The sequence below is a fragment of the Camelus ferus genome, chromosome X, assembly GCF_009834535.1.
Source record: "Camelus ferus isolate YT-003-E chromosome X, BCGSAC_Cfer_1.0, whole genome shotgun sequence".
Lineage (NCBI taxonomy): Eukaryota > Metazoa > Chordata > Mammalia > Artiodactyla > Camelidae > Camelus > Camelus ferus.
Window position 1 is genome coordinate 4,119,733 of NC_045732.1, and position 25,784 is coordinate 4,145,516.

The 25,784-nt window shown below is 43.2% G+C and overlaps 1 protein-coding gene across 1 annotated transcript in view; it reads right to left on the reverse strand.

The window, feature by feature from the left end:
• Nucleotides 1-25,784, reverse strand: part of ARHGEF9 (Cdc42 guanine nucleotide exchange factor 9) — a 328,329-nt gene that overhangs the window by 66,683 nt on the left and 235,862 nt on the right. The window contains exon 7 of the mRNA XM_032475623.1: nucleotides 6,055-6,234. Coding sequence (XP_032331514.1) covers nucleotides 6,055-6,234 — 180 coding nt within the window. The remainder of the gene's footprint in view (nucleotides 1-6,054; nucleotides 6,235-25,784) is intronic.

Genomic DNA, 25,784 nt, shown 5'->3' on the forward strand with positions numbered 1-25,784 from the left:
CTATTAGGGTAGAGTGGCTTTAGAGGCTATGACTGCCTCTTTTGAAAGATTTAAAGACATACACTGCCCATGCCCACTCAGGGCAAGGGATGGTGAAAGGGGCAAGTAGCAAAGGGATCCAATACCACAGGAAGGAAGAGACTGAGGAAAATTTTTCTTGGGAGAACAAAGACTCATATGCTGCTGTGCATACCGAGGAAGTCAGAGTGCTACACACTTGCCCTGGACCAGAGGCATGCTCAGAAAAAGCCTGAGAGGATTGTAGAATTGCACTTCTGGAGGATCTGCAGGTTCCATGCAATCAGGTGAGGAGGAGAAGAAGAAGAAGGCAGAGTAGTGGGCAGCCTGGATTAGTGTTGAAGTAATGCCCCAAGCTGAGAGCTAAGTTGCAAATAACAGGACAGTAGTTTGTTCATTTTGGCTCCAGGTATTTAAAAGTAATCTGTCAGGTCACTGGCTGATCAATGCCATAAAGGAACAGAGACTTCCATGACCATACATGACAAGGAATGAAGTCTTTGCAAAAAATAAATAGTTTGAGAAAGTCACTAAACAAATGGACACTGCATCCCTCAATGATCAACAACAGCAAACCCTGGGGAAGGAGGAGAATCTGATTTCCCGAGTTATCACACTATAATATTCAAAATGCCCAATTTCCAACAAAAAATTACAAGGTATACAAACAAACAGGAAATTATGGCTCATTCACAGGAAAAAATAAATTGACAGAAACCATACCTGAGGGCATCCAAATACTGTACTTACTAGACAAAGATTTTAAATCACCTATCTTAAGTAAGATTCAAGAAGCCTGGGTTCAAGTCCTGGCTTTGCTACCAATTCCCTAGATGAATAATAAAGTCAATTCCATTCTCTGGGCCTATGTTTCCTCAGGATTTATCCAGTGAGGAAATCAGGCTGACCAGTGGTCACAAGCTGGGAGCAGGGTTTCAATTTAGAGTACTCATATGTTCTGTTTATCCTTCAGTGTTTCTTTTAAAAAATGTGAATTACTGGTCAACATTTTTAAAATATGGAGATTTTTACATTAAATCCAATTCCTGGTTTTTCTTGAAAAAACTGGAAGGTCCGAGTTCACTGGACTTCCTTCCCTTCCTATACACTACTCCACCAATGAGAACAATCCAAGTCACTTTTGCTCCCTTTAGATGGGGCATAGATTTCCCAGTTGAACACAGCTTCCCACGTACCTTAGTCTCAGACGATTTTACTCATGTAAGTTACCTGCCTGGCCCTGTAAACATCAAAGTCAACTGCTCCTGGCCAAGAAGAGTCTTTCCAGCCCTAAATCTACTGTGAGTCTAGTGTTACATACAGGTGAAAAGCTTTCCTTAAGTGCAGCCAAAAAGAGACAGTATATAATTAAAAGCCAAGTAACACTCTGAAACTTCCCTATGAACAGGAGAAATTGTTTCTGTGACATCTTGTCTATACATCAGTAAGGAATGATGGTAATGACCTGATTAGCTCACCCTTTCATCCTCCTCCTCCAGGTAGGCCAGATACCAGAGAAATCTAGAATTTGAAGAAATAAGGAAAATATATGCTGATGGCATCTGAATAGGCTCCTTACTTTCTGACCAAACCCCTGCCTTGTCACATAGGCCTCACCTACCACCAAAAATAGCACTCTGCCATGTGTTCTGTACACAGCCTGACCTCAAGTGGGTAACAAGCTGTCCCCAGGCCATTGCCCAAAGTCAGAAAAAAGGCCTATTTTTACATAGTGATAAAAGAAATGGACCTGAATGATTTGGAGTTAGGGCTCAACATGTAAAAGGAGGCCCACCACAGGGGTGGTATTTTCTACTTAGAGACACAATCATACCCCAGCAGTCTGCTCTCAGCTCCCAGAGGGGAAACCAACCCAGGAAAGCAACTGAAGGTGTTAACAGCTAGATATGGCAACTGATTTCAGCAAGCTGTAATTCACTTAACCTGATCAACTGTTGGGAATGTAAATCAACTCCTGCATTGCTCCTGTGAAGCTATGTCCTCAGTACAGACAGGAGAGACTCTGAGAACACACATATATACATGTATCTACATACAGAATGAAATTCTGAACAACAGGAAAGGCAGATATTTGACTGGATAGAAGACACATAAACTCAGCAATTTCTTGTACAGCAGCCAAAATCATATCATACTTCCTATTTACAGGTATCCAGCATACGTCAGGTTACAAAGGATTTTGACAAAACTAAATTGCCTGCATGTTACAAGGAGGAAAAAATTCAGAGATGCACAGGAAGCTGTTCAAGCTGCATATTCAGCAGAACTAAGGCAAGAATCGGTTTCTCAGATTCCACATTAGGTTTAAACCTAACGAACAACAGGCAGAGCTAGCGTGGACAGAACAGCACTAAGCACTCTGGATTATCCATCCTAGGGCTGGGATGTTCATACAGCAATGAAACTTCCAGGTAGGAAATGGAGATGTTCCACTATATCAGTGACCAATTTAGCCCAATGATCCACAAAGGTGTCTGGTTGGTATAGCGTTAAGAGCAAAGTCTTTCTGTGCCATTACACTTTCATGTTATACGCCAAATAAGCTAAGGATAATGTTCTTAAGGAGCTACTGAATCTCAGCTCAGGATGAGTCTAGATAAACCAGGCAACTATCCTACAACATAGAGGCACAGCATCCCAGGAAATTGCCCATATACCTACCAATAACATCAGTACTAATGAAGATTCAATAGTTCAGTGTGACTCATCTCTATGTCCTACCTAGACATGTCAGAATAGACTCTAGAGCTTGAATAGATTCTAGAGAATGCATAAAAGATGAAGGAGAAAGTAAAAGCCCATGATCATATGCCAAATGTTTAGGAGAGCCAAGATTAGAACCCAGGTCTCCCATTTCCTAATATAATTGGCACTGCTTCCACAATACCATTCTACCCTCAACCAAAATCAATGTAGAAGAATGAAGACACAGCGATTCTATTTTTAAGTATCTACTACAAAAGAGCCTCTATAACTTCCAACCCTTGAGCAACACACAATCTTACCAGGAATGTAAACCTACACACAAATACTCATTCATGAGAACTGAAAAGTCTGCCTTGGAGCCAATATTCACATCATATATGCAACAGTCTAACCCATTTCTTTTTACTGGCGACAGCACAACAGCTGGCCTCTAAGGTTCCATGGTATTCCCCTTTAGAGATCTGAAGACCATTCGACTTTACTTAAACAAACAAGCAAAAAAGGTTTACAATGATCAAATAAATGCTCATTCTGAATACAATCTGAGGCAACATGAAATACTACCTTAGTTTCTCAAAGAAAAAACACTGGTATAGTAGACAGAATATTGGAGCTCTAAGTTATGACTTAGGCCCTGTCATTAATGCTCTTGGTCTGTAACGTTCCTCAGTCTAGATTTGTGCTGATACAGTAACAACTAGCCACATATGTCTAATGAACACTTGAAATGTGACTAGTGTGAATTGAGATGTGTATAGAACACTTACTAGATTTCAGAGACTTAGTAAAGTATATTATTAATAATTTTACAGTGATAACATGATATTATATAATATTTTAGATATATTGTATTAAGAAAAATACATTGAATTAATTTCACCTGTATCTTTTTAACATTTTTTAGTGTGGCTACTAGGTAATTTTAAATTACATTTGTGGTTTGCATTTGTGGCTTACATTATACTCTATTGGACTGTGCTGGTCTAGGCCAAATCATTCTCAACATCAAAGATTCTGATTTAACTAGCCTAGAGCCTGTGTTTTAATATGAGTTTTTTAAGCTACCCAAGTGAATTATTTCATTGTGCAGCCAGGATTGAGAACCACTAGACTAGACTCTATATTATGCGTGCCTGGGCCAGCCAGTGATCTTCTCAAAGGTCAGCTTCAGCCCACTCAAATGGCTGCTGGGGCTGTGTGCTTGGAGGAACACTCATCCTGGCCTTGGATATAGGAGCATCAATGCCAGTTCACTGATATTCCAAAGCCTGGCTCTGCCATTTGCCTCCTGGAGTCATTCTGCCTTCCTCAATCATTTTGTCCCATCCCTTGAATTACTGTTTATTATACAAATGACATTTCACTGAAAGGAAATACATGTGGATTTGGGTGATGTTGTTGCTGGGTGCAATTTAAACTTTCTTTTAAAGAGGGAGTGCTGTCAGCACAAGACACACAAGATGTCTGTGTAAAGGGCCTCATGTTAGTACCAAATACCCATGGTTATTGATGTGCTCTTTCAAACTACCCCTGGGACCAATTCATCAACCAGCAAAGCTGAGTTAGGACACATGGCACTTGGAGACTCTGATGGAAGACACTATACAAAAGTAGAGGAAACAGGATTGGATATTTATTTCATTAAGAGATTATCAAGATAGAGGGGATGAGAGGCCACTTTGTGCACTTCCTTGCTTCTGAGCAGTGCTCTCACTTAAATTGTTCCAACTGGATAACAGTGCTTCCTACATTTGCAGCCTTCTAAGGAGGGAGGCCTCTTTCAACCACTATGGCCAGCTTTGACACACAGACCTTCTTGGAGTTAATAAGGTGGTGGTAGTGATGAGAAGGAGGATAATGATGAATATAAAGCAAGTTACCATTTCCCAAGTACCCACTATGTGCCAAGCACTGTGCTAGACACTTACATAGTGATCTCATTTAATCTTCATAAAAAGTCTGCTATCCCTTTATTTTTCAGATGGGGACGTGAGGCTCAGGGAAGATAAAAGTCTTACCAAAAGCTATAGAGCTAGGAGATAGTAAAGCTGAGACTGCATCTCAGGTTGTCTGATTCCAGATGCCCTGCTCCTTCCCTCATGTCACACTGCCATCATTCTTATCCTGAGGGTCTTCATTCTCCAAGGGCCCAAGCCACTCTGATCTTTTGTTTAGAGGTCAAGACTTTAGCCTTATTTTACAAAAGAAACTTTAAAAACATGATAGGCTGGGGTAAGGATGGTCTTGAGACACCCTGATATGGCTTTGGTACCCGTACTGCCACAAATCTCTTTCATTCCCTGGCATGAAATAACTGCCAACACCATTTGCAGATGGGGAAACTGAGAGCTCACAACTGCCAAATAACTGATTCTAGCTCATAACTCTAAGGATGGCCAAGAGCTGGGACACCAGGCCAGTGTTCTTCCCCATTAGTATCTTGCTAATTGGTGACTCAGAGGAAGCAGAAACTGCTCAAAAGCCCCTTCCCAAAAGCCCTTTCTTTTAAAAAACAGGTCCTTTATGGCACAATGTCAAAGGGGCCAAAGCCTTGCAAATTGGTGACTCAGAGGAAGCAGAAACTGCTCAAAAGCCCCTTCCCAAAAGCCCTTTCTTTTAAAAGACAGGTTCTTTATGGTACAATGTCAAAGGGGCCAAAGCCTTGCAAACCCTGTCAGGCTGTCTGCTTCCCACCTCAGCACATCTTAGATCTCAGCAACCTGACTCTCTTGCAAAAAGTAAGATTTGCAATCAGTATATTCTAGTCCCTGAGGGGTTAGGGAGCCTAGGCTCTTACATTAACAGCTGTAGACCATCCTGAGATAACATGCAGAGCTGTTCACACTTCTCTAATTGAGAGAAAGGAGGCAAAGGAAGCAGAGAAGAATGGGGAGGGGATAGGAAGGGTGGGAAGAGATTTATTTTTAAAAAGGATAAAAAAAGAAAAGTCAAGGAAAAGAAATAAAGCAGAAAAGAGAGATGGGAAAGGTAAAAATTCACAGTAATAGAGAGTTAAAAGAGCCATCAAAAACCATCAAGGCCAAAAAGAGAAATGATTTGTACAGTCACAGCAGGTAGAAGGTGGGAGGTGGGGATTGTTAAAATAAACAAGAGAAAAAGAAAAAGTCTCAAAATTAGAAGGGTGAAGATTAAAGGAAGCCTAGGTCCTGGGTAGGAGACCAAAAACATGAGAAAAAAATGTGAGAAGCCAACAGGAGGGGAATGAGAAGGAGAAAAGGGGCTGGTGAGAGAGAAGCCAGGGACAAGCAGCCAAGGAGACAGGAGAGGAGAGTGAAGGCTGACACTCACCCTCACAAAGCTGGCAGGAAACCATCCCTCCTCATCGTCGATCTGGCCCCACCACCAATCCTTGTTGGAAGCATCCAAGACTTTGATGACGTCGCCAGCCTTAAATGCCAACTCCCGGTTGGCCATGGTGACGTGATCCCATACTGCCTCAGCACTAACGATGGAATCTCCAGTGATCAGCTTAGGAGACAAAATAAGAATGTGTTCAGTCCACACATCTAGCTACCTTACTAGTCCCCACCCAAAACTCTCCTACTTATGGAAAAACTCACATACTAGTGGTGAAAGGTGGGGGTGAGGGAGATGACACTGGGAAAGCAAACTCCACTGGACAAGACAAATAATACTATGAACTCTCCATTAGCCAGTAGGTAGAATGACCCAGAATGTGTATATGGACTATATAGGCCTCATGCTTTTATCCCTACTCATAAGCTCTTCCCTTAGAGAAGAAAAAATGCCCCAGTCCATCTCTCCTTGGTGCTTCAAGGCAGCCCTGGATCTGGAAAGGGTGGAGAGGCTGAAAGCAATGGGTAAAATGAGGCTCAAGTGAATTTGCTCTAAATTCTCTGTGCTCCTCCCTCTTTCCTCCTCCTCCTTGAAACTGACCAATTGAGAGCTGGTGATGCATTATTTAACCCCACTTTACCCCACCCCCAAGGGTTACAGACCATGGCATTCCACATACATAATGGACCCCAGTCCTGTAGCCTCCTGTTCTCACCCACACATGATGCCATCTACAGAGATCATGAGTTCATGGGTATGAAAGAATATGGCTTTCTGTGACGCCTTGCTCCCAAGAAACTCAACCTTGGCACAGATTCATTCAGTGATTTATACAACCACCCTGTGAGATACATAAGGGATCTAGGTTAACTTCTACATTTGATAGATGGCAAAACTGAGCCATAAGGAAATTGAGGGGTGAGCTCAGGATCACCCAGAAAGTCAGGGGCTATGCATACACCCTAACTTTGGACATTAGACTTCATGGCCAGCAGGACTGGGCTCCACACAGCAGCAAGCAGACATCTATGCCACTGTCACATAAACACACACACACATATGTTCATGACACGCTCTAAGCACAGTGATGAGGACAGGTGTAGGGGAATAGTTTATCTCTCTCTGGCTACCATCCTGACCACTGTGTTATTTGTTCTCTTTTCTCCCAAACTGGTTCTAGCCTGAATGGGTCATCAATCTTCCTGGCATTTGGAGGAACAGATTCCAGAATAGAAAACATATGGCCTGTCAGGCAAAGGACTCATTCTTTCCCCAGCACTGAATTGTTGAACATGTCCTCTAGAAGTCAGTTTTTCCATCAGCCTACTTTGGGAAAGGACCAATTCCACAAGGCAAACATGGCTCCACAAGACCAAAGTCAAAACAATTCAAAGACAACAGAGGCAGAATATAGAACATGCATCCTCTCACACAGGTCCACTTTCCAGCATACCAGCCAGAGAATAACCCTATGGTCATGATATTACTGCATAACACATCACACACATATGAAAAAACATACACACTGATCTTTTGACTTAGTTATGGCATTCTGTTGGTTGGCTCCTGCCTGAGGCATACTTCATTGCTCAGGATTCTAGCTATTGTGCTTTCCACAGAAGGCATAAAGGGTGCTCCTCAGCAAAAGAGATTTCAAAAAGGACCTTTTATAATACCACTTTCAAGTAACTCATGCTTTACTGTTTATGAAGTGTTTTCACATCTATTGCATAACTTGATCCTTACTGAATGAGCTGAGTCTCACTATTACCCATATTTTAAAGATGAGGAAACCGAGGCTCACAGAGGTGACCTGGTCCTTTGGCCAATCACACAAATAAAAAATTAGGAAGCCAAGTCCTCTGACTGCATATGCACTAATAGCTATCATACCATGCTACCAATGTCTATTAATTAGTTATAATGGACTCACAGAACTCCATCTATAATATCATAAGCAAACCAGATGGCTCCTACTCTTCAAGAACCCCAAAGAACGGCATTTGGACAGCAATATTCAGTCACTGGTGCCCTTGCCTAAGGGGAGATTTATTTCTATGTTGAACTTGTTTTCTTCCAATTGCACTAAAAGTCAATTTCTTCTTGCTGTGGCCTCAGTGGAGAAGAATTGCTGCTCACTGACATCAATAAAATAAGTATTTACAGAGACATCTCCCCTCTTCCTGCCAAGATGGGTACCAATTGGTTGTTGTTAGAGTTCAATAAGCACAGACACCCCCAACTCAAGAGCACGATGAGGGCATACAGTTTAAAGCTGTATCATTAGAATTTTATCAAGGGTCAGGAGTATCTTGGTAACAATTACCAACCCTCTGCTCAGCGCTCTGTGATTCTATTTGAATTCCCCAAGGCCAGGTTTGGCTGATTCTACTGCCTGTACTCTTTCCACAGCACAGTCTTCGTTTCAGGGACTTTTTAAGGGCTCCATGCTTGGCTTCTCCCAGTAGCAGTTGGCTCACTCTAGTCCCCATTTAGTCCAGTTGACCTGCCTGGGCCCTCATGCCACAGAGCCCCACTATACCCTGGACAAGGCCAATCCAGCACCCAGTGGTGACAAACCAATTGACAAGCCTGTTGTCAGGACCTACTTGGAGCCAATGACAGAACTTGACAGCACCTCAAAGATCATCACCCTTAATCCCTCATTTTATAGATCAGGTATAATATAGCAGGAGTGACTTGCCTATGGTCACCAGATGGCCTCCTGGACCATTTTTTTTCCCAACATAACACCATAGATAGAGAAGGTAGAAAAAGAATGCCTGGATTTAAGATCTTACTGTACTACTTGCTAAAGATGTAATGATAATGATGATAATATTAGCTAATACAGAGTACTTACTATATGTCAGGCACTATTTTAAGCACTTTATACACATCAACTCATTTAAGCCTCACAGCAGCCCTTTGAAGAAATACTATTATTCCCATCTTATAGATGAGGAAACTGAAGATCAGGAGAGATTAAACAATTTGCCCAAATTCACAGAGCCAATAAGTATTGAAGCCATAATTCAAATGCAGGCCCAGTCTGGCTCTTATAGTCTCTGCTCTTATAAACTATACTTCTTCTAAGTCTCAGTTTCTTCATCTGTTAATTGAGAGTAATTGTACACTCCTACCTGATTCATAAACTGTAAGACACTGAATGAAAAGTTGGCAGGTGTCTGTGCAGATAATGTGAAGAGGGCTAATCCACAAGGGACTGGTAGCTGGGCTCCTATGTTCTCTCATTGCAAACTCAAGCAGGAATAAGGGGCTGTTCTTCCCCTGTCCTCTGAGCTGTTTTAAAAGCAAACTAAATTTGGGCTAGAAATTGATTCCAATCTCCCCTTTGTGTACAGAATTTACTTTTAACTTGCTACAATTTTTCATAAACATGACTTTTCTCTGCTCATCCACTTTCCGTTCAACAGTCATTCAGTGAGTTCTCACTGTGTACTGGGATCTGCTTACTGTGATTCAGCCACAGTCCTTACCTGAAGATCAAAGGCCCTTTGGCTACCAACAGTGAATGCCCTTCAAGCAGTATGCAAAGGTGGTTAAGGGCAGGCAAACCTAGCTTCAATTCTGGACTTTAGAAAGTAGCAGTGACAATGGGAGGTAAGGAATAGAAGAGAAATCAGATAAATAAACCAAAATGGAACTAACAGCATGTAAATGGGATATCAAGGAGTACAATATTACAAAAGCTAAGGACAAGACTTTCAAGCTATACAACTTTAGGCTTAAGTTTCTTCATATGCAAAATGGGGATAATAATACCTGTCTCACAGGCAGAGTTGGAGAGGGTGAACTGAATGCTGGATATATAGTACCTAGTACAATGTCTGGTATACACTGACCCAGTATAAGATTTCAGAGGAAGGAAGGATCATGTGTGGCTATTTGGCTCTAGAATGGATTTGGGGGGAGGGCACTAGAGATATGCCTTCAAGAACAGGTATGATTGTAACAGAGAAGGGAGCAGGAAAGGCATCTGAGGAAGAGGAATGAGATTATAAATAAAGGCTCTTGTGAGGTGAAGGCTTTGGGAAATTTGATGAGTTTGGAAAGTGCTGGGGAACAGCTGGAGGGAAGGACAGCCGGAAAGGTAGACTGGAGCCCTGTTTAAAGGTTCTTAAATCTTCATTTGAGGAAAAAGAGGAGGTCAAAGTTGATTCAGTGGAGGGAGTTTAATCCTAAGTGTGATCATTAAAGCATGAGGGTAAGTTACGAAGAAATGCTGGTTTTTGGATGGGGAGAAGAGATGAAAAATTTTCTCTTTAATGTGTTGACTGTGTGGGGCCACCAGGACATAAAGGTAGACTGGAAGTTCAACAGAGATCAGGGGAAACAGTTATATAGTTTTGGGATTCAATGGCCCAGAAAAAAATTGTGGAAATCAAGGAAATTTGCCCTTGAAGAAAGTGCTAAAAATAGAAGGTCAGAAACCTAGGAGAACAACAATAATGGGAGGTGAGGAAAGGAAGAGGAGCCAGAGAAACAAACCAAAATGGAGCTGTCAGCACATATTTAGGATACTAAGGGGTGCAATCTTGCAAAAGCCAAGGACAAGAGTCTCAAGCAATGGGAGATGATGAAATTATCAAATAGTACAGAGCTAGCTATAAGAGGAAGAAAGCCAAGAAAAGGCCATTTGGGAGTGGCTACATCAAGGGTTAAAGTCTTTATTTCTTAAACTGGTTTATACCTCTCTCCTCACCAAAAGCCTTTATTTCCCAAATGTCCCTATTTCTTCATCCTGCAAACCCAACATAAAGCCCGGAAATGGTACTGGGTTACTCCAGCAAGGTACTCAAATAGCTCTTGGCCTTGGGACAGTGCTGATGTGACTTCTAATAAAATAACTCCCAATCCCTAGGACATTTCAGGTGTAGCACCAAATATAGGTTGGCTCTTGCTCAGACCTGCCAGTGAATGAGACACAGTGTAGTGCATCCCAAAACCAAAGAGACTTTTAGACATGAATAAGAAGATGGAGGGGGAAAAGTCATAATTTTTAAAGAATGAATGAGATCCAATTTCTTTTAATCTAGATTTCCCAGCAATCCTAATTTCAAATATTCCATCCCATTGATCCTACAAATAGATACATCTGTTATCAGACCCATGTGGCTTGAATTTTAACCAGGAAATATAATCACTATACCCCGTAGGCACTGGGAGTTTGATCTGTCAGGCTGCTCTCTGATCAACAATGAAGCATGTGTCTACAGTTACCTTGGAGTGGCCAGTGGGCCCTTCCAGGGGGAAAGAAAGAAGACAAAGAAGGGAGGAAGGAAGTAAAACAGGGAGGAAGAAAGGGAAGGAGGGAAGTAAGAGAAACATATCTGTTGAAAACATATGCCAGGCATTGTGTAAGGGGCTTTCTTTTGTTATTTCAGTCTCTATGGCTCTCCAAGGTAAGCATTAACATCCGCATTTTTACTGAAGATAGCCTGTGAGGTTAACCACATAGCCCACAGTCACCTAGTTAATAGGTTGTAGAGCAGATGTGAATCTCTAGTTGACCTTATTGTATAGCTTTGCTTTTGCCAATTCCCAACGCTGCCTGTCAAGAAGGCAGAGACAGGGGCTTCCAGCTGGTTTCCCTCTCCAGGGAGACAAGCCCACGCTGTGAATGACCTAAAGCAATAGTTCTCAACACCCTGGAGGGCTTGTTAAAAAAAAAAGAAAAAAAGAAAAAACACAGATTGCTAGTCACTATGATTCTCTCATTCAGTAGGTCTGAAGTGAGGCTTGAGAACTTGCATTTCAAACAAGTTTCCAAGGGGTACCCACATTGCTGGTTCAGGGATCACACTTGGTGAACCGCTGCCCAAGAGGACCTTTCTAGTCTAGGCTTTACCCTTGTCTCTCCTAATGCCTCATTTTCCCCAAGGACCCCCATGCCATCCCCCAGGTTGGGCTCCCTGCCTGTCTACAAGGACTTCCTTAGTGCCAGGCCTTGCCAACACAGACCAAAACCTGGGATTATAGCCCTCACTCAGTTTTCCAGAGCTATACTGCTTGTCTTCCTCTTTATATTCTTTCCCTCTAGCTAAACAGTACCACCTCGAAAATAGTCATTTAATTAGCCTGGGTGGCTGCCAGACATATTAGTTTTAATGGCAAGAAGTAGAAGTGGGAAAGGTTAAAAAAAAAGTGTTGTGCAGAATAGCAAATGTATCAATTGCCATGAAAATAGCTGGGCTGGTCCTGCCTTCCAAAAAGCTTCACAAGGTGACAAGGAGGGACCGTTTATAAGGTGTTCTCAGTTGGCACCTGCCCCCATCCTCTCAGAAGGTCCCCTTCCTCAACAGCTAGGCAGGGACAAGACAAAATCCCTTCCTTTTTTCTCTTTTAGCACATCTAAAATAGTCTGGGATTTTATGCTCTCTCCTGAATAAACTAGATGTCTTTTTAACACAACCTTGTAAACAAACTGTTTATCTTGCCCAGTGAGTTCAAGGACTATAATCTTTTGGAATTTCTTGAATGGTGTGGCCCAGATTGTTCCAACAACAGCTGGGAGGCACCATGGTGTGCAGAAAAGACCAGCTACTGGAAGAAGCTCTGCCAGTAACTCACTGAATGATCCTAGATAGGTCCCTTTACCTGTTTCAGTTTCTTTATCCATCAAGTAACAGGCTTGAATCAGACAGACGACCTCTCAAGTCCCTTCCAGCTCTGGCTTTCTATGGAGGGTAATGCTTCAGCTTTACAAAGGACAGGAATTTCATTATTGCAGCTTATTTCTTCTCATCCATCTTTGTGCTTGATAGGATACTTTCATTGCTCTCTACTCAGGAAAATGAGAACTTGGCACTGACTAGCCCCTTCCTAAATATAACCCACTCAGGCATTGCTGGTGACACATTAAAGCAAAGGCCAGTCAGACTGGCTGGGAAAACTGAGGAATGGATTTTCTACTTTAGCCACTGACTGCCTCATTCAAAAGTCAATGGGGACCTTTACTGTTTGTTCTCTCCATGTAGCTCCTCAGATAAATCATCCTTCTCATGACATCAACTCTCACTACATCCAGCCTCATATTTCTAACTGCCCATTCCACATTTTGCTGGATGGCTTCCTACTACCTCCAATAAAACATATGTAAAACTCATCATATGCCCCCCATTCCTCTCTTTCCTTATTTTTCCCACTTCTGATAACTCTTCTGGTCCTGCTGTTTCTTTCTTCCACATGTCTCTCTCTTAGACATGACCCTTTATCTTCTTTTTCAGTGCCTTATCCTAGGCCTGGCCCTTATCACCCCAAGTTGTCTCCCACCTGGACTTCCTGCTGCCCACAGGTCTCTCTCCTCCTCAAGCTACTCCTTAATAATGCATTCCTCAAAACTTCTTTGCTGGTGCCACTGTCCATGCTTAAGAAGCCTCAATAACTCCTTGTTGTCAATCTCTCAAAGCTCTCCTTACTCTAGCCCCACCTAAGGATCTAACCCTTGTCTTAAACCTGGCAGGGACCTTCCACTCTGGTCAAAGTGAGTCTCTTGCAGGCAGATGCATTCCTACTTCTGTGCCTCTGATTCAGTCATTCCCTTAGCCATGGTTAAGCGTAGGGACATTGGAACTAGGCTGCCTCTTCCTTGCTGTATGGTCCTGCTCCATCTACTCCTTAATCCTGTCCCAGATGACTCCAGCATGTATCCTCTCTCCCTTTGCCCCTTTCACTAATTTCTACTTAGGATAAGAAGAAAATAAGACAGCGTGGAGTTACTCAAGTTATCAACCATAGCGTTATTCTCCAAACCACCAGCATGTATGCTTGTGAAGAGCAGATGTAAAACATCTGCTTAATCTATAATGAACAACATTGCTTTTAGCCTCTGTCTAAAGTTCTATGACCTGAGCCCTAAAACCAGACAAACTCTGAGGAAGATCACAGTAACAGAGTTAGCATATCTGTCAGGTTGCAGAATATTCTATGGGGGCCAAGGAAATTGTTTACATGATATGTACCAGGTGGCCTACATGTCAGTCCATTGCTGGTAGGATTTATGGTCACGTGGCTTCCAGGGTGGGCTGGTTTTTGCTAAAGATCTTCATAGGTACTCAATGGGTACTTCATAGGTCATCAGGGAAAGAAAAAAAGATGTCAGGAAAGAAAAAAAAAACACTATGAATATAAAAAAAAATAAGAACTGCTTTTTCTTTTCCCTATGACTTAAGAGTTCACACCTAGCTGGTTTCAGCTTTAATCTGGGTGTTGCTATCACCCATAACTAAAGAATTTCATTTCTGAGCAGAATAACTAATGTGTTCAAGTAATGATGGCTCTATATGTACTGCAATACATATATCATCGCTGCAAGCAAATATCATCGCTTTTCATGACATGATCATCTTTTTCCTAGTTTAGGCATGGGATTTTTGAGACATTAGACATTGGTTTCTTTCAATGTCCCATTCTATCATCCATTTTTCATTTTAATAAAATGAAGGTTGGCTTCAGCCACACCTGGCAGCCACGAAACCCAGCTGGGCTGGCTTAATCTGAAAGGTAAGCCTAAATGCAGGTCAGGCTCAGCAGGAGCAAGATGGATCACCTGACCTATAGGCCAATACGTCACAAGCCTACTCACACCTGCCAGCACCTAAAAGCTTGGGAAATCCAGACAAGCATATTAAGGTATGAAATCATCCAGGACATATTCTCACTCATTACAGATTAATAACAAAGGATAATACCTCTATCTAGACCTCTTCCAAAAGAAGTTACAAAGTAATCTCAGCTATAACAGTGACCAAACATATGAGGGAAGTTTCCTGTTTGTTCTGGACCTTAGCAATGGACTCTTCTGGTATGAAACTTTTGCCACTAGCTCAACCTAATGGGTCCAGGAGTCTCTAAAGTGAGACCCAGATGCTACCCCAAAGTTCATGAAGTTAAGTTTGGTCTTGTTGAAGGAATACGTCCTTAAGAGAAAATGCAGCCAAATGGGCCAAGGACTGCACAGATCAGAAAGAAGAAATGTTTCCAGACCATCAATCATGATACTGTTTGCTGGAGAAGTCTCCCACACCAGAATAGCCCCCAACTTGATAAACATCAGCTTTTATCTTCAAAGCATCTTGAAAACAGGAGTTACTGTCAAGTTGTTCTGCAATTTTTTGGCATCATTCAGGCGCCTCTGACTCATCACACCAGTTTCTCAATTTGTAGTCCACAGACCCTCTGCTTAGAATCACCCCAGTACTTTTAACAAGCAGCCCAAGTGATTCTGAATCATACTGAGACCAAGGATTTTTTTTAAACTTTCTAGAGCCAGAGTTTGAAGTACAAGAATCTCCTCTTATTACACTGGACCATTCAGAAGAAATCAGAATCTCTGAAACTCTGTCTCCTGGCTACTCCTTCTTGTGTCAGGTTCCAGGCAGGCTAAGAAATTACACTAGTTTGTCTAGGAGGATTTTCCCAGTCTGCCTTTAGACGCCATCTGCACCTGCACCCCTACTGCTACCCCTACCCTGACCTTTAGCACTGAGACCCCCACTGGCCCTAACAGAAAATCCTTCCAGCATCTCTCTATGCCACAATCTAGAAGCAATTTCATAGAGTTGTGTTCAATCTACCCAAGTCAGCTTTCAATATTCTAAGAGACAAATTATTAGTTAAAAAAAAAAAAACTGACTCAGCAATGCTCTCTCCATGAGTTGAGTCAGAAGCATATCATCCCAAGCTGGAGGTTACCCTGACCCCTACCTGTCCCTTGAGCCAGCCTGGGCCCTATCTTCAAAGTGTTTCTACTCCGGGCATTATGGTCTTCTTGGATTTGCTGTGGGTACTAAGCTCCAGCCACCCACTGGGGTCTCTTCTTGCCTTCATACCTTGAAAGATGGCCAGGGTAAGCCTAGGGGATAGGCAGGGGGCTCAGAGAGCCCCAAATCCCTGAGATGACCTAGACTCATCTTGGGCCCTGCACCTGGGTTCTTGAATTTTTTTATGTGGTTCCACTGGGACCAGCCCTGGGAGCCTTAACTTTTCCTAGACTGTGACTTAAAGGCCAGCTTTGGAGTTTCCTGGGAGGGGATGGGAGTGGGGATCCTCTACATTTACAGAAGGGTAGGAAGAGGGGGCTAGAACTACACGAAGAATCTGTCCTCCATGCCTCCCACATGCATAGTTCTATACTCATCAACACCACAGCCAGAGGGTGGGTGGGCAAGGCAGAGAGAAGAAGGGAAAGTCATTTTTTATCCATTTGACATATGTCGTGTTAAAATCTTGTAGCGGAAGGAGGACTGTAGGTGGGGGGAGGAGCAGAGGAGGAGATAGGTTGGAACTAATGGTTCTAATGTTGACTTTAAATGTAGCCATCTGGTCTGAGGTGGTGAGACAAGGAACAGCATTTAGTAAGGTGCACTGTGACCCGCTCCTATATCTGGAGAAGAGATAAGAAAAATAAACATATTTCAATCAACTTAAACCACCTTGAAGTCTACTGAGCATGCTCACACAGGACACAAGCTTACAAAGGCTCTAGTCTTGGCAGGCATTTCCAAAGAGAATGTAATTGTCTACTGGGGAGTCCTACAGCCCAAAAGGGAAATCTGCATTTAAACAGACCATCAGAAATTGAAAGATGGTTTCCAGTGGCTTATTGATTTCCCTCTGATCTTTGGCTCCCTGCAAGAGAAGACATTGGCCAAGGCACTGAGCAGTGCTTCTGGTCCTTGTCAGCGTGTTTCCTGTTCAGGGATGAGTCACATTTCTCCTGACAAAGTCTAGCACAGTCCAAGGTTCCCAGAAGACATGGTAAATGGTAGATAAGCAAGAATGGTCAGTGAGTAGCCACTGGATCAGGCCCCAGGGGACTCAAACTGGCTGAGCTGGCTTCCCTTCAGACTATGTTGTTAAAGACTTCAGACAGAGAGATATGACATCTAAACCTAGGCTGCCAGAGAGGACACAAGAGAAGCACAATCAGACCTACCCTCAGGGCCCAGGAAGGATAGCACCAGGTCTGTGTCTGCAGGAAAAATGGTTGTACTTGTAACAAAAGAACTTCAAGTAGGTCATCTTGGCTTATGTAAGAGTGTCTGCCTGTCTGGGCTAGGTGGAGGAGACAGAGGTGGAGAAAGGAAGGGACCCAGGGCAGCTGACTGAGGGACGAAGCATCTAGTAAGCTGCTAGGACTTGAAACTTACTCTTCTTGACTCTGTCTCGGGCTCAAGACCCTGAAAGTGTGTATTATTATACTCAGGGAAGGCCAGTATTGGAGACTCCCAAGAGCTAGCACATCTAGTTCAGTCCACATTTTACAGGTAAGAAAACTGAGGCTCTGTTAAGGAGCAGTACTCTAATGTGGCAAGTTAGTCAGCAGCAGAGCCAAGATTAGAAATCAAGAAACTAGTCTTTTAGGATAGCTGTCAATTGTTTTAGTTAAAAATTGTCAATTAGTTAAAAAAAAGAACTATCCCAGTATCTAAATTCTACTAATACAGTATATATTTTATAAAAATTCTCAACAAAAATAGAAATTAAATGATATTAACAATTTAATGTATAAAGAACTTCTAGTATTTTCTCCCTGAGCTGCATTTAGAAGATCACGCTTTCTCGTGCTCTTTCCTCCCAATGTTGTATCGAAATCACCCCTTGAGTACTATAATCAGCACCTGCTTCACCCTCCTCTCACGGCCCTAAACAAGTCTGACCCTCCCTGGAAATAAAGGGGTAAGAACACCTCAGTATGAAGGCTAAGTGGAGACACTTCCAGAATCTTCCTCACCACCTTTGCTAAAGAATCTCAAATTCAAATTCACACTACAATGCAAAACACTAGTGAAAAAACAAGTGGATGGGAAGAATGGGCTCCAGGCCTGGCTCGGTTACTGACTTGGCAGTACTGAACTTGGGCAGATCTAGTTTCCTCTCTGAACTACTTGGACTAGGTTATCTAGACTGGAAAGTTGGGGTTGTCTCTGACAGATGCTGCTGCCTTGCTTCTAAAAGCAGGTTTTGTCAAGAGACAGAGGGGAGTTGAAGAAGACATTGAAACAAGGAATTCAGAGGAGAGATGGGATGGGATAAGAAAGGTCAGAAGACAAAACTTGACTATTTCAAATTTTTGCCATGGGCTACCTCTACCTAGAACAGAACTACAGTACAGGGATGGCCTTTGGGTTCCACTGCTGGAAGAAAGGGTACTGCCTTCTCCACCCAGTTCAGGACATTGGGTTCAAGCCATCCAAAGCAGCTTTTATGAAAAGATTAAGAAGCACCCCTACCATGTCCTTAACACATTATAATTTCTAAATTGCTTTCATATTCATTTCACATTAATGAGCTCACTGGATCATCCCAGCAACTCTGGGAGGTAAGGAGAGTAAGGATGCAATCTTATGTTTTAAAGATGAGGAAACAGGATTAGACAAGGGAAGTCACTCAGCTATCCTAGGAGCAGAGGGCAAAAGAGAACCCAAATCTTCTGACTCAGAGTCTACTATTTTCCTCCTAATAATAAAAATTGCTAACACTTGAGTACTTAATATGTGTCAGAGACAAATCTAAGTTTTTATATATACTAATTTATTTGATCCCTGCTTTAAAAATGAGGAAACCAAGGTTCAGAGAGATAAAGTGATTGCTGAAGGTCACACAGGGCCAGAACCAACGTCCAGGTAGTTTTACTCTAGAACCAGTGCTCTTAACCTCTGCTCTCCACAGCATATCCTCACACCCCCACAGGATCACAGAACCTCCAAGGTATAGCAAGGTACAGAACAGTGTGTATATTACCATAAAAATAGAAAGATTAATATATTTATATGTTTATATATCCATAGAACATTACTGATGGCCTCTGCAGAGGAAGCCAAGTGGCTGGAAGGCAGGGCTAGAGTGATACTTTCCACTGTGCACCCTCTGAATTTTAAACCATGTGAATATATTTCCTTTTCAAAAATAAAATAATTAAAAAATGAGGTGTCTAGAGCCAAGAGTGCTGAAGAAATTGTGTGCATGCTTCTTGGCAGGGTTTTGGCAACTAGCCCTTCCCTATCCACCTCTCTGGATTCTCAAACTTGAAGAACAGGTGTTTTCTTTTTTCTGCCTGTTTCCTCACCCCCAGCATTGCTTGTCTAATCACCTAGAAGGTCAACACTGTACTCATTACAGGTTTTAGCAGCACAAGTGGAAATAGCAACAAATTGGGTTAGGTTCCTATAGCCAATCTGTAGGTTATAGGAAAATAACATGTTAGGGGCAGGACAGATGAAGAAAGACACAAAAGGCCTTCTACCCGAAAGCCTAGCTCTCAAGGCCTGAGTTTCACAGATCTTTCCATCTCCTTTTTCTCACCACTCTGTCCCAACGTGCCTACCCACCTTCTACTAGGCTCACAAAGCAAAAATAAACAATCTAGAAAGGCTCCAGGAAACCTTGCCTAGCGTGCAAGTTTGTGGTGTAAGAAGAGCACACTGAGGAAGAAAAAGTCAGTCTAACTGGGTTTTTAACATCCACATCAAGGCCAGATGAGAGTCAGCCCAGATCATCTCGAGGGACTCTCCCAGCTTTGGTTCTTAGATTTCCACCATCTTATCCCTCAAGAGTTGATAAAAATACTCCACAGATCAAGGCCCTCAAACATTATTTCTTCAGATACCTTTTGGCCTAACCCCTTAGGCAAGTCAGCCATACAGGGCTTCTGTTCCCAGGAAGTTGTGAGGTAGTGAAGGTGGCCAAGGTAGAGCAAGTGCCTTCAGGGATCCTCCTGAAGTGGCTTAAATGGGCAGCACAATTCCCTCTCACAACAGTTTAGCATCTTCTCCAATGCTTCACTGCTTCCAACATGCAGGAGACGAGTGGGACGTGAGCTGCTGTGTAAGGGATAACGGGTAAGTCAGTGTGCCTCTCATGGGCAAGTAGGGCACTGCTGGGAAATGCTGGGCCCCAGAGAACCCTGCTTCCTTGCTAGGTGTCAGAGACAAACCTAAATTTTTAACATATATTAAGTTGCCACCAGCAGCTTCCTTTAGCACTGGAATTCATTGTGTAGTAGCTTGGGCTATAGCAAGCACACTGAATTAGAATCTGAAGGCACGGTTTCTAGTCCTGAATCCACCACTACCTAATCCTGTATCATCAGGTTGGTCCCTCCCTTCTCTGAGACTCAGCATCCCCATCTGCAAAATGGAGACAATACTGGCTTAAAAGAAGGGGAAGGGGAAGGAGTTGAAAAATAAAGTGAAGATAAGCTCCTGAATTACCTCCAAACTACCTATAATCACAACCTGGATGAACTCTTATTGATCCAAAAAAAAAAACAGTGTATGTTCAACATTTTAGAAGGCACTTTTCACATCCTTTGTCATGATGAATTCTTGCATCCCACGATTCTGAGATTTTACAGTTAAGCTCATTTTACAGCCCAGAAAACTGAGACTCAGAAGGAATTTGCCCACAGTATATGGGGTAAGAAGAAATTTAAACCTGTGCTACACAGTCTAGTTCCTGATCCACCGCCTTCAATGAAGCAGGTGAAATGGCGTGAGCACAAAACTTAGAATAATGCACCTTATCAGGGTCAGAACTGGCACCCCAGGCTACATCCTCAGGCACAAGCTATCTGAGCTTGCTTTTTTCTAGTTTAGGAAGAAGACCCTGTTCCTGATGCTCCCCACTTTCCCTACCTAGGGTTCCTGAGGAGCCAAAGCTATATGACCACCTAAATGTTGCAAACCTGTGTTCTGGGAAAGGACTGACCTGGCACTAAAAAGCATCTGTATGAGTGGGGGTGACCCCATCATGACCCTGACCAACCTGACCCCATGAGGTTGCCTTTTCCTGGTCCCCTTTTTGCCCTTTTCTTTCTACCACTACTCTGTAAGTCAGGCTCAGTTGTTGGCAGGCACCAAGACCAGATTAGGGAGAGGGGAGGCACAGCTTTATGGGTGAAGAAAAAGTACTTCTGTAAAGCACTTTCTCAACTCTAAGCCTATCTGAGGCTTGACAGCATCTGTGGGCAATACCGGCGATTTTACCTACAGGCCAAATAAGACCCAGACAGAGGAAGGCAACCTGACTGAGAAACACCCTAAGTGGCAGAATAGTGACTGAAATTTGTGTTTCATGATCTCTAGTCCAAAGCTGAGAAATAGGCATGAGGCTATCACAGTCAGCAGTAGTCTACAGGAGCTCTGAGGATGCTGCTCCAGGACAGATCTGGCACACTCTTGCCAACTGTCTGCTTCCTAACCTTGCCCAGACCCAGTCTAGGGCCCCCTCCTTCCAGCTCCAGCCTTTGGTACCAAGGACCAGAAAGGCTTCCCCAGGACACCCCGACCTGGTTTCTAGCTTGAGAAACTCTAAAAATTGCAGGTCCTCATTAGAGCCAGATGGCCCAAGGTGCTATGCCTAGGGGCAGGGCTGTGGTCATTAAGGATGTGGCTGTTCTCTCCATCCACCACTGACCCAGGAGAGGCTGAGCCTCTAGACCCCTTTAAGCATCCTACTACTTCCCCTCACACCCTCCCTCCCACAGTTCAGATATACTTACTCTGGTCCAAGCTGTTACTTCATTCTTAAGAAAAACAGACTTTAATATTCAGTTACTTTAGGTTTTCTAGGATATTACTTCACAATCATATCATTCGACAATGGTTTATAAGTAGATTGGGGGATAGAGGAGCAGGCTCAAGCTTTCTGCATTCCATTCTTCTCCATCTGCCTGTTAACATCTCAGAGCTCAATTCTAAGTTCTGTTTGCCTTGTGGAGCCTGCTATAAACACATGCCACCTTGAGTATCTATTTTATTCCTGGGCTCACTGCCTCTGATGCCTGATTTTAGGGCCAAAGGAGTAGGGATCTGAGCAAACTGAGAGGCCCACCAGATGGGGCTGGTGCGCTGTTGTGCTCACTTGGAAGACTAGGACAGCTGGCTGGCCCTAGAGGTAGAATGTGTTCTGTATCAGAGTGTGTCCCATAGGGATGTGTGGGCATGTGAGTGTGTCCCATAGGTGTGTTCAAATATGTCTCAAGGTGGGAGGGTTGTTTGTCCAAGTAAATCCTTAAAGATATGTATCTCAAGGATAAGAATGTGTGTCCTGGGGGTATGAGCATATCTGAGTATGCATCTCAGTATGCCCTATGTGTATGTGACTGTGCAGTTATGGTTATATGCAACCATGTGTGTCCACACACACAAATTTGCATAAGCATGCCACAGATGAGTCTGTGTATGTGTACCCTGCCTGTGCCAAGTATGTGCAAGTGTGAGTGTGCCCTATGGTTAATTGAATGTGTGTGCTCCAAGTGTGCCAGTGTGAAAGCATACCCAACATGTGTGTCCCGTGTGTATCCCAAATATACCTTACATGTGTCTGAGTGTATATACCATATAGTGTGTATGTACGTGCAGGTATGGCCAGAGGGCATGGACAGACAGGGAGGCTGAACCAATTTTCCCTCCCCACAATTTGTTTCTAACAGCTTTCCTCTAAGACACCTTGTTCAATCTGTTCCTAAGTAGATCAAAGGGCCTGGGTTCAGATTTCATCGGTCACTTTCTGAATGCAGTGGTCACAGGTGCTTTTCCCAAGAGGCTTAGCCACCACTCCATTTATCCAAGAGGCCTCAAAAATATGAGGTCTAGCAGCCAACAGCTGAACAGAGAGGCATAACAAGGATCAAGGATCAATTCTGAGACTTTGGGCAAGTCCTTGCCTCTCCCCAGACTTCAGTTTCCTGAGTAGTATTATGAGGGAGTGGGCTTATAGATCTTTCTCATTCTCATCCAGACCTTCTCAGTTTAAGCACCATGAACTAACTCTGATCTCTCCCATCACCACCACTACAACCATAAAAAGACACTGCATAGATATGTGCATGTAGATTAGCACCTACAGATGTTTCATTCGAGCTAGGCCCCCTATAGCCCCCGGCAAGCTACTGGTTGCCTCCCTATGTTATTCTACACTCATTTTTCCAGTAGCCTAAGCAGGATAAAGTCCTAATGGCATACACTCTTCACCAAAGCTTAGGAAAAATGAGATGGGGTTTATCACTAGCATTTTTCCCCACCCTTTGGATGACTGTGAGAACTACTGATGGTAATAAGCCAGCTTTTAGGCTCAAGGAATAGTCATTAAGAACACAACGAGAGAAATCTACAAAGAGAAAACCTCCAAACAGGGCATGAAGGGTAACAGCTTCTAGGACCACTCTTCTAAGTTTGGCAAGGCCTCTCATGCATCCCTGGATGATATGTGGGTAGACTTATCATAGATCAGAGAGATGTATCCGAGTTGTCAATTAGTATTTCAATTCTAACCTAGCCAGAGTTATATAATGACATCTGCCTAGTTTTCTCTGCTATCTTGATTAACTTTTATAAAGACCTAGAAGCAAAGTGCAGAAGGTATCTTTAGAATGAACTCCGTGCCCAAGGCCATTAGGTATGGGTAGGTTGATAACAGCTAACTCTATATGCTATGCTCTTCCTAGCACACCATTGCTTTTAAAAGGAAACACTTATAATTTCAACTTCCTTAGCTATAAAAGGGGAAGAATAATCATGGCCTTGCTTACCTCATAGGGTTGTGGGGAAAAGACCAATGTGTCAGGAACAGAAGACAGTCCTATCTTCTTGCCCTGTCCCCAGAGCAATGAGAATTTTCCAAACAAAATGATACAGATAAAAGTGAACAGTGTAAATTTGTTCTAAGTAGGTCATTTGTAAAGAGCCTGCAATTTCTAACACAACTCTTAATCATATCATGAATATCCAGTGATGCTCATCACAAGTCTTAGCCAAGGACCTGGAGGCCAGGAATTGGTTTTTAATTGCCAAGTGCCTAGGTGGTTCTAGCTTGATGGACTTGAGAAGGCACTAAATAAAAACACAATTAACTTTGGCTTTCTTTCAAGATCCTCTTTTACCTTTGCAGGAGAAAGGGAGAGAGAAAGCTAGTCTGCTATTCATAGTACCATATATGTGTGGCTGGGTGGTAGGGTGGATAGAGCTGGGAGTAAATAAAAGAAAGCTTCTTATAAAGGAAAAAAAATCCCAGCTTCCCACCAATGACCCAAGACATAGGCAAGGTCACAGGAATTCTATCCTTCCAAGGGAGGAAAGTAAGAGAGTCCTCCATGTTGTAATGGAGAGAAATGAGGCACAAAGACAACGGGATTTGTTCAAGGTCACTCAGAGACTAAGTTCGTATCTGCAGCCCCTCTTTATTCATGTGTAAGTCTTTCAATAACAAAACATCTACAAAGAGCCTGCCAAGTGTCAGACCCCTTCACTGTAGCAGTCACACAAAGATTTCAGCCTCAGGAAGTTCTCACAGGCTATTAGCTGCATTTAACAGAAAAGAAAACTAACTCAAGAGAGGCTAAGTGACTTGCCCAAGGTCACAGAACTAAAAAATAACAAACTACTAATTCAGTGATCCTTTGCTTTCTATCACACCATACAGGTTTCCCTTACCATCCCTGAAAAAGTAGCTCACAAGTCCCATGGGTCCAGGAACTCATCCTTACAAGGCAATACTCCAACTCAAGTACTGCTACAAACATACTGTATTTCCTTGGGTGAGTCTCTTTCTGAGCCTAGATCCCCAGCCTCCACAATGAGGGAAATGGACTCAGGACAGCTGTAACACCCCTTTTCACAGCTATCTGGAATGACTTTAAATGGCACTATAACTTTCAGAGCTTGAGCCCAGACCAGGCACTGTATGATAATATGTACTTAAGCCTCATTTTTCTCATCTATAAAATGAAGATAACCCCTGTTTTACCCACCTTATGAGGTCACAGAGAAAATCAAGTGAGACAATGTGCAAAACCCACTGAAAAGTTTAATACATTGCTCAAAAGAGAGTCAAGAATCAAGCAAGCATCCACTAGACTCAGTTGCTTTACTCTAAATCCAACTAGAGAAAGTGTCTATATACGTTCTGTCCAATAAAATTTCCTGAGACCTCCTGTGCAGTTCAATCTGGATTCTCAAGGCAAGCACCTCAGCTGGTTGCTAGGTCCAAAGGAAATTAATAAATCCCTCCACTCTCTTTAGGCCCTGAGCACAAAAGTAGTCTCATCATTTGCCTTTGTTCTGCACCTTCCTACCATGCCAGGCCTATCAAAGGCTCTCCTAGAGATGCCTGGCTCCCCCATGCCTCTTTCCCAATGCCAAAGCACCCACTGCCCAGCCCTCCTGCCAACCAGCAGGGTTCACAGAGGGAGGAGGAAGGAAGAGAGTGGGCAGAAGAGAGGCTGTGGGAGGTACAGCTAAAAGTAGATGCTGCCTTTAGGCACCGCACTCTGAGGGGGTGGGGGGTGGGCTCTTAGCACATCCTTCCTGCAGCTAGCTGGGCACGGAGTTGCATCCTTCCCCTCCTCTAACGAAGGCAGGCAGGCAGAGAGATCAGAGCTGCCAGAACCATTCCCAGAGCTGGCAATGGACGCACAGTGCTGGACTCCTCTGGGCCCCAAGGGTGGATTGCTGAGCAGCACAGGGTTGCATCCAGAGCTCCCTGCCTCAGAAGAACTAATATAGTCTGCAGGAGATTCTGTGCTCCCCCCACCCCCATCTCACTGCCTGGCACCCTAAGTGCTCTGACAGACCTGTTCCCCTTTAGGAGGTTACATAATACTCTTGTTCTCCCAGCCTCTCTGTCAGCTGTCTTTCTCCAACTAAACCTGAGATAGCATTTAGGTCTCTGATACAGCCAAGGGAGCAGAGAGCCAG